Here is a 14,306-nt window from a genome sequence, read left to right as displayed (position 1 = left end):
ATGTCACAATTCTTTGTCACAACACTCAGAATTCTGTTGACCACTTTGTGTCATCGAGAAATGGCACACCTCTATGGGACAACTGCTGACCCAGGAAGTGTCGTGTGGCAGGAACCAGCTGTCAGGCTCGTCAAAATGCAACATGCAGCCTCCTAATCACATACACACACAAACAAGTTATGGAATTCACATTTATTAACTATCCAATGTAATTTATATCTGCCACTGACAAACATCATTTGTCTGTAATGGAGACATGTAGAAATGATACAGTATACTTTGTACTGTTGTGCACAAAAATGTAGCCAATACTCCTTGTTGATTTTGTGAAAAGTGACACTACATTAAACTCTGAAACGTACAGTGAAGCCCTAAATTAATCAGAAGAATCATCCATAATGAAAGATGTGGGATATTAAGTTCTGTCGTCATTTTTGTGCAAAATAATGTTAGGCCACATATGTCGTCCTGCTGCACACATTCAGATGTTGCTTAAAATGTTGGGAATTGTTTGATCATCTTCTGTATTATCCTGATTTGTCAGCCAGTGATTTTCACTTGTTTTTGAAGATGCAACATAAGCCAAGATCACAGTGGTTTAAAGATGATAACCAGTTAAATGTGAGTGTCAAATCATGGCTTAGGTCACAGGTTGCAGAATTCTCCAATGAGAGTATTGAAAAGCTCATTCTTCAGTATGGCAAGTGCCTTAACATATGAAGCAATTAAGTATAAAAATAGCTGACAGCTGTAGCTTTGTAAAAGAAATTTCTGAATGTTCCGGTATTTTTTTATTAGTAAATTAATGGAACTTGTTTCATGAATAGTCTTTATGCAACAAATCCACTGTGAAAAACTTTATGGTTGCATTAGACTCAAGTACACTTTTTCCATTCTTAAAAAAGAAGTAATTTATTTTGGGCTTTCCACAGACTATAGACAATTTCAATGCCTCATCATCTGTTGCCCCTACATTGTAATCCTCCATTTTACTTTCTTAAAAATTCTTCTTTTAGTTTTTCTTGTCTTATGTTGTTTCTTCCCAAATTATTATTTATCCTTTTAACCCAGGTTGTTTTTGTTGTTGTTGCTACTGCTGCAGCAGCTGCTGCTGCTGTCATTGTCTTCTTCCCTCTGAAACATACATGAGGCCCACATACAGACTATTCTCCCACCATCACTCAGAAAAACTTCTCCCACCTTTGCAGCTAGTGCATTATCAACTCAGACTCTGTGCTCTTTCCCATTTCTCCTCATTACAATTTGTATAAATGTGAAGACTCTTGCCAAGAGACTTGTCCTGGGAGCCTATCAACAGCTACTCACTCCGGCACCATTTGTGGTACAGACCACAATGGATAGTTATACAATTTTCATTATCACCTTGAAAGAATGAAGTCACATAATTAATTGTTTGTGTGCAGGTACATGTCTCCAATCCTGCATTGCCAATGCCACAGTACCATAGCGCACCACTTGAGGAGGCAAAACAATGTGGTGTGTGGCCCCGCCCACTGAAAAAGTGCAGATAGACTGCAGCCTTTGTGTTGGCTCCTCTGCATGCTACAATATCTGCATACACAAAATATACTGGCAGAAAAAAACAGTACACTCTTTTGGAGATTTCCAATTCATTCAAGATTTATTGCTGCAACAGTGCATAGTGATTACATGAACCGATTACATTTACAGTTCAATAGCACAAGTGGTTCTGAGGTACCATGTATTGACCCATGCTGAAATACCTGTGTTCAGTATGCGGTGTAGCCTCCACAGGCAGCAATGCATGTGTTGACTCCAGCATCTGAGCAATTGTACAGATGGAAAATACTGTTTTTTTTGCTATGTTACATGATGCCTTCTCAACCTTTTCACATAGTTTTGTAAGAGTTGTTGGTTGATGAGTTGTATAAGTCACTTCTCGTCCCATCATATCCCACACATACTCAACTGGAGACAAGTCCAGAGATTGTGCTGGACAGGGAAGTTGCTGCACATCTTGCAGAGGACATTGAGTTTCATGGGCAGTATGTGGACAAACATTATCCTGTTTGAGCAACATATCAGCTTCCTGTTACAAGAATGACAAAAGAATGAACCTGACAACATTCTGCACACACCAAGCACTGGTTAGTGTGCCCTCCAGGAACACCAAAGGAAAATGAGAGGTATAGCTTATCACACCCCAGACCATAAGGCGTGGGTGGGGCCAGTGTGTCTCGGATGAAAGCACTCCACAAGATAACGCTCACCAGGTCTATATTGTATGTGCAACTCTTACATGCAGGAAGAATCTGCTTTCATTGCTGAAGATCACGGCATACCGTTCCGTCTTCCAAGTGATCATTGTGGTGTCACTGCCAGACACCACACTTGCTAGGTGGTAGCTTAAATCGGCCGCGGTCCATTTAGTACATGTCGGACCCGCGTGTCGCCACTGTGTGATTGCAGACCGAGCGCCACCACAAGGCAGGTCTGGAGATACGGAATAGCACTCGCCCCAGTTGTACGGACAACTTTCCTAGCGACTACACGGACGCAGCATCGCTCATTAGCCGAGCAGATAGTTAGAATAGCCTTCAGCTAAGTCAATGGCTACGACCTAGCAAGGCGCCATTAGCCTTACATAGTTTGATAGTTATCGTATGAAATGTCTCATCAAGAATGCTGTATTCACACAAAGGACGAATTAAAAGATAAGTATTCGAGGAGCTGCATACTTTTCTTATTAGAATTCACTACTTATCCTGTTCCAGAATTCACGCCTGTCTGCGTTAGATAGCGTGCATTTTGGCCTCCTCTATCTACAAGGTGTTGGCACATTTGCCAACACATCAATCATCTTGACGGCACCAGTCAGGAAGCTTATAATGATGCTGCAGTGAGAGGTAGAGGTATATGTGCGTGTTGTCCCATTGCTAATAACCGGTTTGCAATATTTCGTGTTGAGACACCTGGGTTCACAAGCCTTCTTACCTGTGCTGTGGTAGCTGTATCATCTGGCACTACCGCCCTTACAATATTATGATCCTGGCAGGCATCTGTGCTCATGGACATCCAGAACCTCATCTTTGAGTTGAGAATGTTCACAATGGACCAGCCTGCCACTTTGAAGGGCACAATGTGTTGTCCATTTCAGACTTGCTCAGATGACTGTAGGAAGTGTGAGTGTGTCTCCGTGGCATGGTAGCCTGCTTGTTTCATGTGTTTGCACCACACTGAGCTTTCTGGCTATGAGCATTCCCTACTAAAGGTTAGACACAGATGGCCCTCTGGTAGCTGTTGCATTACAGTATCTGCTGGCGGATGACATGAAACCATTATCAGTACATGTACTATCCCCCAGATGGAATATGCAGTTCCACGCAGTTTCAGAGCAGACATTTAGTAACATTTCACCACTAAGAAAGCTGTAATGCATAGAAACATGCAACGGAAAACAGTATTTACACTAGCACGCAAGTTGTTGCTGTTTTTCTACTAAAAGTGCACTCATTCACATACATAGTCACACAGCCAGCCAAATACACCCACACCCAGCGAGACTGATAGAGGTGGGGAGGGGATAGGGAAGTATGCACACAGTGCAAGCAGGGAGTAGTGGACAGTGTGAGGCATGTCTTTTGCCATATTTTATGGACAACACATCAATCGTCTATAGGTGAGTGGTTGCCTTTCCTTTATTTTTTGGAGAAAAAAAATTGTAAAGCTGGGAAGAAATAGAATAAAAACCCAAGCCACCTTCCTGGATGTTGACCTTCATGTTGTTGAAGCTCACATCCACACCTCTGTCTACATCAAACCCACAAACAAACAACAATACCTTCACTTTGATAGCTGCCATCCATTCCACATCAAACGCTCCCTTCCCTGCAGCCTAGGTATTCGTGGCAAACGTATCTACTCCAGTGATGAATCCCTCAACAATTACACCAATAACCTGACCAGTGCTTTCCCCTCCCGCAACTATCCTGCAGACCTTATCCACAAACAGATCTCCCGAGCAATACATTCCTCCCCGTCCAACAACAATGTTCCTACCCCTAGACCACACAGAAGCATCCCCCTTGTCACCTAATATTATCCTGGCTTCGAATACATCAACAAATTACTCCACCAGGGATATGACTTTCTCAAGTCAAGCCCTGAAATGAGATCATCCCTTGACAATATTCTCCCCACACCACCTTGAGTTGCCTTTTGTCGCCCCCCTAACCTCTGTAACATCCTTGTCAAACCCTACAATGTTCCCAGACCACCTTCTCTACCCAGCGGTTCCTACCCCTGTAACCGACCCCGCTGCAAAACCTGCCCCATGCATCCCCCACAACCACCTACTCCAGCCCCGCTACTGGTAAAACATACACAATTCAAGGCAGGGCCACATGTGAAACAACACACGTCATTTATCAGCTGACATGCCTGAACTGCACAGCCTTTTACATTGGTATGATGACAACCAAACTGGCTGAGCGCATGAACGGGCACAGACGAACTGTCTGCCTAGGAGATGTCCAATACCCAGTAGCAGAGCATGCCGTCCAGCATAATTCTCGGGACCTAGGAACCTGCTACAACATACGTGCCATTTGGCTTCTCCCACCTAACACCAGTCCCTCGGAACTGCCGAGATGGGAACTTGCACTCCAACACATCCTTTCATCCTGCCATCCCCCTGGACTGAACTTACATTAACCAACCTCACTCCCACTTACTCTTCAGTCTTCTTCTTTTTCCCTCTCCTCTTTAGCCATTCTTGCATCTTTTCATCCTACATAGTTGTGTTTATCTTTATACTGTATACCTCTTTACTTCTGTATACACCCTCTTTGGTTTGAAGCTGGCACAGTACTTAACAGTAGAATATCATTGGCTTCCTTCTGACAACCATGCCTCCATCCTTGCTACCCTCCCTGTTTACCTTTCCCTGTTACTTCATAACCTGGGTTGTGAGTAACTGAATACACTTTCCCTTCTTCCCTTTTTTTCCCCCTCTCTCCTCCCTGATGAAGGAACAAAGTTCCGAAAGCTAGGAATGTAAATTTTCGGTTCTGTTTTGTGTTATCTATCTGCTGTACTGAGCTGAGGTAAGTACTGGCCAGCTCCTCTATTTCTTTGTTAATATTTGTTTCACATCTTTATATGAGATTTTCCATTAATCATTAAGAAATAGAACAACTCAGTTATCATGTTATGCCCACCCATGATACTGAGGCCTGTCCAAATAATCTCAGATGCAGTTTCAATTCTATCTCTGTATACGTGAGACTCCTTGTTTTATCAACTTGACAGTATTTGATCTTGAAGGATTTAATCTGTACATCAGAGTTTGCTGTCGAATTAAAATGATTGTAATGCTTTACTTCGCAGGATTCCACCAGATTTACGTTCAGCAGTGTTCTGCGCAGCTGTTATGAAGGGCAGTGAAACGGAGTTCAGTTTTTTGTTGGAACAGTTGAACAACACTGCAACTCCATCCTTGCGCAATGAACTGCTTTCTGGCGTGATGTGCAGCCAGGAACCAGCCCGAATCTTCATGTAAGTTTGCAAGTTCATTCTATGTGTGAAAATTTTGAATGTTTCTCCCTCCATGGCTAGTAATTATGTGTTAAAAGACACATTTTATAAGCCACTCATAAAGCACAGAAAGACGTTTTTTTATGGTCATAATTCCCTATATTCAAAACCTTCATAATAGTCTGCTTTAAAATACCAAAGTATTGTGTTCTGATATTATGCAGCATACTGGTGTTTTCTTTTGACCTCATTTCTTCTCACTCCTCGTCTCAACAAGAAAAGGCTATCCAAAATGCAGCACCTGTAAGTGCAGTATTTCACCGATTAGCAAATGTACGAGTTAGTGTTATTGCAATGCATTGAAGCACTATATAGAAGGATAAAATCTATAACTGTACAGAGTGAAATAAAAGAATGCCAATGCGTGCTCTCACAATGAATTATTATTATACGGAATAGTTTTTATGCAGCTGCTCTTCTATAACTTAAGTAACTGAGTGAATGATGGAGAGGCTTTTTAAGTATTGATAGACACTGAGGTCACAAAAGTTATGGGATAGTCATATGCCAGATGGCGGTAGTATCATATACACGAGGTATAAAAGGACAGTGCATTGGTGGAGCTGTCATTGTACTCCGGTGTGATTATAGGTGCACGATGGGAATTAACGGACTTTGAATGTGGAATGGTAGTTGGAACCAGACGCAAGGGACATTCCATTTCAGAAATTGGTAGGTAATTCAGTATTCCGAGATCCACAGTATCGAGAGTGTGCTGAGAATACCAAATTTCAGGCATTACCTCTCACCACATACAATGCGGTGGCTGACAGCCTACACTTAATGCAGTGTGTGTGTCAAGTTGTCAGTGCTAATAGACAAGCAACACTGTCAGAGATACGACAAATGTATCTGTTATGACAGTATGGCAAAATTTGGCTTTAATGGACTGTGGCAGCAGACAACGGACGTGAGTGCCCTTGCTAACAGCATGACATCGCCTGCAGCATCTCTCCTGGCCTTGAGACTTATTGGTTGGACGATAGGTGATTGTAAAACTGTACCCTTGTGAGATGAGTCCCAAGTTCGGTTGGTAAGACCTGATGGCAGGGTTCAAGTGTGGCACAGACCCCAGAAACTATGGACCCAAGTTGTCAGCAAGGTTCTGTGCAAGCTAGTTTAGGCTCCATAACAGTTTGGGCTGTGATTACATGGATCATTGACTGGAAATGGTTATGTTCAGGTGCTCAGAGACCATTTTGCTGCCATTCATGGAGTTCACGTTCCCAATGGATGACAGTGCCCACGTCACTGATCTACCGTTGTTCCGATTAGTTAGAAGAACATTCTTGAGAATTTGAGCATATGATTTGGCCATCCATATCACCCAGCGTGAATTCTATTGATAATTTATGGAACATAATTGGGAGGGGAGATTGTGCACAAAATCCCACAGTGGCAACACTTTCACAATTATGGATGTCTGTAGTGGCAGCATTACTCATTATTTCTGCAGGTGACTTCCAACAAATTGTTGAGTTGTGACGAAGCTAGCTGGATAATTTTATTTCTCCTCTTGTTTTGCCATCTGCCTCTTTAAATTAGTCTTGTTACTTTTAACTATTTACCATTAGCATACATGAATAGAATCTGCATTTTCATAAAAGAGAAGGGTTGGCCCTCATTTTTAAAGAATATAACACCAGATCTAATTTTGTGTGTAGTTTTATGTATGTAATTGATTTTCTAATTTATTTTGACTATTCCTAGTCAGTATCTTTCATTATTGGGAGAAATCAGTTATTATTTCGTAACTTAAATTTTATTGTTGACATATAAACAAGTATAAGTTCTATAATAATTGTAAACATTTGGAAGACAAAGTACTAGTAATCTTAAAAGTATCTATTTGGTTCTATTCAGAAACATTTTAGCAAAACCAGTCCTTAATTAATTCCAAAGTAATTAACAGTTTTGTCCAAAGTATTGTTTGCATAACTACATATGTTAATTTCATGATTTAAACAAATAATTTGGCTTAACCCTTGTAGTAGAAGAAACTGTTAAAAAGACACAATTTGTCCATGTATTTAGTTAATTTAATGAGTTAAATTTTAATTGCAATTTCTGTAAATTTAACTTCAAACAATGTGTAGGTTCAGTACTGATTACTGAGATGATATATAAGGGCCCGATTTTTTGGTCATGAGACAGTCAGTCCATGGCAGAGTTTCAGACGAGTAACCTATGCTTGTTATAACAACAACAATGCTTCAATTTAACTGTGAAATAAGTGTTAAACAGTTAGGACATGTGTAAAAACAGTGACAGTGTCTGCTCCATATGTACATGATTACTCTTCAAGAACTGTGAACTTTGTGGTTAGGTTTTACTGCTCGTAGGTGTTTAACAGTAAACTATCATAGCAGTACATGTAATGAGGCTTATCGCAAGTTAAACAATAGTGCACTGGCATATAACTGTGCATTATTGGAGGGTTGTCAACAGTGAAATTAAAGTATTGTGAAACACAACTGTACACCTGTCAGATACATCATTTAAAGTAGTCAGCGTCGGAATCCACAACCCATTTTTCAGCCAGTGTAGCAACGCAGCACATTGATACTGAGGACAACCAACAAATGAAGAAATTAAAAGAAGGGGGAACCGATACCAAGTCCATGCATTGCCAAGTTGCTGCACTGTGCTGGGAAAAACGAGGTCTGACATGATATTAGCAGTTACCCCTTCACTTCTGCCACCTCATTGTCTATCTGCCAGTTAATTTGCTGTTGACTGAGTGGTAACCACACTGAACACCTGTGAAGGCAGCTGAGAGATAGCTCTCATACGACAGAGTGGCTCATTTCTCAACTGTTTGTTGTCGGACATATGTTCGTACACGTCAGTGTAGACGCAGCTGTGGAGTTCAGCAGATGTGCCAGAAGTAGCAGCTGTTTCTATTTATACACAGGGTTTAGTACAGTTTTTCACATAATTCTGTGAAGAAGTAAATTGTATCTATGTTTGTTACTGTGTGACTAGTTGATACTAACTTGCTCTAAGTTTGTTCTTAAATTAGTGCATTTGCATTGTGTGAGCTGACTTTCATAGCTTCGAGCTGCCACAAGCATTACAGTCACATGAATCAGTTTGAATCTCAGTGACCGCTGCATACAGTGCTCGTGTAGTGAGTGTAGCAGCAACCACGGAGCCAAACAGATGCACGAGGAGTAGTGGCAAGTTCTGTTTGCACACTGGATTTAGTGTACTTTTCGTTTTCCCTTGTGTCTGTTGAGAAGTGAATTGGATTTGTGTTTTTTACTGTGTGACTACCGTATTTACTCGAATCTAAACCACACTCGAATCTAAGCCGCACCTGAAAAATGAGACTCGAAATAAAGGGAAAAAAATTTTCCCGTAAGCCGCACCTGAAATCTGGGACTCGAAATTCAAGGGAAGAGAAAAGTTTTAGGCCATGTAACACTCCGGTTTGATCTTACTGACTTATCCCGCTCAATCAGGATCTGATAGCAGCCCAAATAGATAATAATTAATGTGACCGTGTACCTAATGAGGCTGGCAATCGGATTGGACTGCTACGGAGATGTTACATTCCATTTTGTCCTTCTCAAATGCTGTAATAAAGAGATGTCTGGTGCCAAGAAGAACGACAACACAGCTTCATTAATCAATGACCTATATTCATCACAAAAACACCAAAATAAGGAGACAGCCACTGCCTTTGTCGTACAGAATTAATAACGACTAATCTCAGCACAGGCCCTTTCGTCAATCATTATCGTCACACGCAATTTCAATCACTGTAATCCAACACTGCAGTCCAACACTGCAATCCAAATAATGCCGGCGCGGTAGATGTGTAATTACAAATATCGGCACAAAAATATCACTGATCACTCTATTAATTATACTTTTTCACTTTCCCGTATATTTCTAACACAAAGGGGTTAAACCACAGTGATGGCCACTCCCTTTGTCGGTACGGTCTTGCATTCCAGCAACAGACCTCCACCCGGCTCGGCCTGCAGCGCGTACCACACTCTCTACTGTCTCAACACTCGCTCTCGCTCTCGCCACCCGACGCACACTATCGATTGTTTGTCCTGTCGACCTGTGCTGTCGCAAAACTTATAGTAAGGGCCTATGGATCCCTTACAGCCGCACCTCCAAATCGAAACAAAGTTGGTCCATTGTAATATGAGACACAATTTAGGTATAATGAATGATGATACAGCTACAGTAGTTTGGTTCGAGTCGTAAGCTTAGCAGTTAAGCTTTACCACATAGCCATTGCTATGCGTCAGGCACTCCGTCCGTATTTATACGGGTACTCTTCCTTTTTCACGTGCTTCGTCTGGTTTGGATCGATTGCTTATTTTGCTTTGATCTTATAAGTGCCGTTTTCTTTGTTATAGGTGTTTATGTCATGCTAAGCTGAAAATGCATTACTGCGCTGTGTCATTCTGATAGTGCGTGTTTACGGCCTGTCGCCGCTCTCGGCATGGCTTACTTTTGTGTGCGCTACCGCCGCTTACAATTAAAAACAAGAGAGAGGAATCGTCTCATTAACGAAACAATGGCAAGAGACTGCTATTTGTTGTTACTTACACTGCTGCTTTCTTTGATAATGATCAACAAGAACCAAATAATAGACTGCGTATGATAGAACATGTTCTGAACGAGAGTTAGGCGAAAATTTTTCCCTGTTTGAAAATCTTTGCGGCCGCTTCTTTAGTACGTCAAATTCTGCACAGAAATTAGAGTCGTCTTAGATTTAAAAATCTAAGTCAGTTGCCATGCTTCATTTCTGACTGTATCACTATTAGGCATAAGAATAATATACAAACATGACACGATACGTATACTCTTACACGTTTGCTGTTGTCTCTAGTTTCGTAGTTTATTAGGCAGACAGGATTTAAATGAGATAGCAGGAAACACGAAAGAATACATGGTAAAATGTTTATATTCGTATTACTCTTATGGTGAAGAGAATACTGCATGTGATTCACATTTCATCAGGTTCCTATTAGCAACCATCTCTTCTCACAGGTAGGAAAAAATTCAGAACTTAGAGTTGGCCATATTGACAAACATCTCAAACAGTCTTGCCAGTCGGATTTTCGTAATACATTGAAATTCTGCTACATTCGAAGATGAACAATTCGGAATTTGTATTATTTCGTTGGATAATGTATGAAAATGCAGTGGTCAAAACTCGGGGCGGAGAAAAAAAGCTCGTCTTCCATCTTTTTTTTTTTTAAATTATTTACTGACGCATTGGTTTTGGCGCCAATATTTACCTTTGTGCCTACAAAGCATGCTTGTGTAGCGCTACATATATTCGACGGCAGAAGTTATTTGTGGTGGCACCTACCAACATTTTTCAGAACTTTCGCTTGCTTTGCACTCAATTCTAAGTCGCAGGCGGTTTTTTGGATTACAAAAACCAGAAAAAAAGTGCGGCTTAGATTCGAGTAAATATGGTAATGTGTGTGGGCTGACTTTAGTGTGTAGAACAGTGAAGAAGCAGTATAGCAGCAGTACTTAGATTGTGTCCAGTGACCACTTTTGTTAGTTTTCTGTTCTTTGTGGTATAGATTAAAGATAAGAATGCAGGATGAATCGGCCACGATCCACAAACAACTGGAAGCTGTGTTGGCCGCTTTAAACTGGCTTCAGTCCCCTGCTCTGGACTTCAGTGGCGTTGGGGCACATAAGATGAATGGTTTGACTCCTGTGGTGCCTGTAGCATTGCCTACTTTGTCTGTAGCATCATCTACTTTGAGGACGAGCCACTTGGAAAAATTTCGAGCCCTGAAGACCAGCCAATTATGCTATTCTTTAATATTTTACTACTGCATATGTGTTTGCTATGTCTTAAAGAGCAACACACACTAAAAATTGCAAAAAGCAAAAAATAACAAAACATATATCATATGTGAAATCTTAACAATATTATGAGAGGAAAATTGCTACTCACCATACAATAGGGATGCTGAATCGCAGATAGGCACAACAACAAAAATTTCACACTTAGAGCTTTCGGCCAATGGCCTTTGTGTGGTTTCAGTTGCCAGAGACTGCAGTTGTGTGTGTGAGTTGCGTTTGCGTGAGTGTGTGTGTGCGCAGATGTTTGTCTATTGTGACAAAGGCCATTGGCTGAAAGCTTTAAGTGTGAAAATCTTTTTGTTGTGCCTATCTGCAACTCAGCATCTCTTCTATATGGTGAGTAGCAACTTTCCTTCTCGTAATATTGTTACATTCCATCCTGGATTTTCCAATGTTTGATCTGTGAAATCTTAGTTTTTCTTGTAGCTACTCTGCAAGTAAAATTAAACTATTAACTTTCCCTATTTCTGTGTTTGCCCTACTTAACAGTGGTGTTGCTATTGGCTGACTACATCAGTGTCCCGTCCACCCTCGGTAGCTGAGTGGTCAGCGCGACCGACTGTCAATCCTAAGGGCCTGGGTTCGATTCCCGACTGGGTCGGAGATTTTCTCCGCTCAGGGACTGGGTGTTGTGTTGTCCTAATCATCACCATTTCATCCCCATTGACCCGCAAGTCGCTGACATGGCGTCAAATCAAAAGACTTGCACTAGGTGAGCGGTCTACCCGACGGGAGGCCCTCGTCACACGCCATTTCATTTCATCAGTGTCCTATTCTGTGAATATCTGCTGTCATCAGCTGGTGAGATCACATGACATGAGCTATGATTACCTGAAAAAGGTGCACCTTACAGTGCTTCAGAAGCTAATGTGCTGAATTTGTTGGAATTTGTATTTATGCTGTGATAGCCAAAGGCTTCATAGACTCTGTAACAGTTTTGGCTGCAGATTTCTAGACCTGCATTATCAGGTGGGGATTTGTAGAACTCCCCTTCATAGTTCATCGGTGCACTACACAAAGGAAGCAGTTACTCGGGTAGTGGAGTACTCGTAGAGTGCACATGAGGGTTCTTTAAACTAGGCAGTAGTTTGAGATGCTGAGATGAACACTTGCCAGTCAATATGCAGCACGGGAAGTCAGATGGCGTTCTCAATAAAGACACCTGTCAAAATTTTATCAGTAAACATTGAGGTACTTGTACTAAAGTTCTGAATTTACTGCCCTCCAGGAAATTTCTCACACTCGGATTAGTCTTGGTAGTGACAGCTGACTGAAACCGGAAGTGGAAAGCTCTGAGATGTTTAGCAAGTCATAGAAAGTATATTGGAAACACAGATTAGAGGCTGTAGGAAAGGGAGTGTTCACTGCAGTTGACAAAAATATTGTCTCTATTGAGATGGAAGTTGAGTGTAACAGTGAAGTCAGCTGGTTGTGTATAACAGATTTAGGTGAAACCAAGTTACTTGATTGATGTTTTACCAGTCACCCAATTCTGCTGTGACGGTTCTAGAGTCATTCAAAGAAAGTCTACAGTCAGTATCACATAAATACCCACATCATGCAGTTCTAGTTAGACATGACTTTAACCTGCTGTGTATGGGCTGGGATGTCTATGGATTCATGTGGTGGTGGGGGGTGGGGTGAGGGAGTGTACAGGCAGACAGTCATACAAAACACTTTTGAACACATTTTCTGAAAATTGTCCTGAACAATTAGCCCAGAAGCCCACACACAATAGAAATACCTTTGAACTTGTAGCTACAAATAGACCAGACCTTATCAACAATATCATTATAGAAATGGGGATAAGAGATCATGATGTCATTATAGCAGCTAGGATTATGAAAATTAATAAATCAGTCAAGTAGGCTAGAGGAGTGTCTCCACTAATAGAGCAGATAAGCAGTTGTCAGTATCTCACCTAGGCAGTGAATTGGCATCACTTAGTTCTTGTAAGATGGATGTAAATGAATTATGGGCAAAATTTAAGCAGGTTGTAAATCATAGTCTGGAGAGTTATGTGCCTAGTAATTGGGTAAAGGCTGGAAGACCCACCATGGTTTAATAACAAAATTCAGTTGATGCTGGGGAAGTGGTGGCTGTTACGTTCTTGGTTCAAAAGGGAATGCACAAATGATGACAAGTGAAGGTTAGTAGAGATTCAACTGTGTGAAAAGATCTGTGTGCAAAGTATACAGCAACTGTCACCATCACACCCTAGCAAAAGATCTGGCAGAGAACCTGAGAAAATTCTGGTCTTATGTAAAATCACTGAGCAGGTCTAGGCTTCTGTTCAGTCCCTTGTTGACCAGTCTGGTGTGGCAGTTGAAGATAGCAAAATTAAAGCCAAAGTTTTTAATTTCACATTCAAGAAATCATTCAAACAAGGAGAATTATACAAACATACCATCATTTGACCATTGGAAAGACTTCCATGTGGACAATGTAGTAATAAGCATGCCTGGCATAGAGAAACAACTGAATGATTTGAAAGCAAATAAATCTCCAGGTGCGGGTGGAATCCCAGTTCAATTTTACAAAGTGTACTCTATGACATTGGCCCCTTACCTACCTTTCATTTATCATGAATCTCTCACCCAGCACAAAGTCCCAAGTGACTGGAATAAAGCACAGATGACTCCAGTATATAAGAAGGGTGGAAGAACAGACACACAATATCCTTAACTGCTGTTTTCTGCAGAATCTTTGAACATATTCTCAGTTCAAATATAATAGACTTTCTTAAGATTAAGAAACTTATGTCCATTAATCAGCATGGTTATAGAAAGTATTACTTGTGTGAAACTCAGCTTGCCCTTTCCTCACATGATATACTGTGAACAATAGATGAAGGGCAATAAGCAGATTCCGTA

General features: G+C 41.1%; 1 protein-coding gene across 1 annotated transcript in view; it reads left to right on the top strand.

Annotated features, from left to right (window-relative positions):
- LOC126428215 (aminopeptidase Ey-like) overlaps positions 1-14,306 on the top strand; it is a 265,785-nt gene that overhangs the window by 212,772 nt on the left and 38,707 nt on the right. The window contains exon 17 of the mRNA XM_050090131.1: positions 5,371-5,538. Coding sequence (XP_049946088.1) covers positions 5,371-5,538 — 168 coding nt within the window. The remainder of the gene's footprint in view (positions 1-5,370; positions 5,539-14,306) is intronic.

This window comes from Schistocerca serialis, chromosome 12, assembly GCF_023864345.2.
Source record: "Schistocerca serialis cubense isolate TAMUIC-IGC-003099 chromosome 12, iqSchSeri2.2, whole genome shotgun sequence".
NCBI lineage: Eukaryota > Metazoa > Arthropoda > Insecta > Orthoptera > Acrididae > Schistocerca > Schistocerca serialis.
This window is presented reverse-complemented; position numbering and strand designations above follow the sequence as displayed.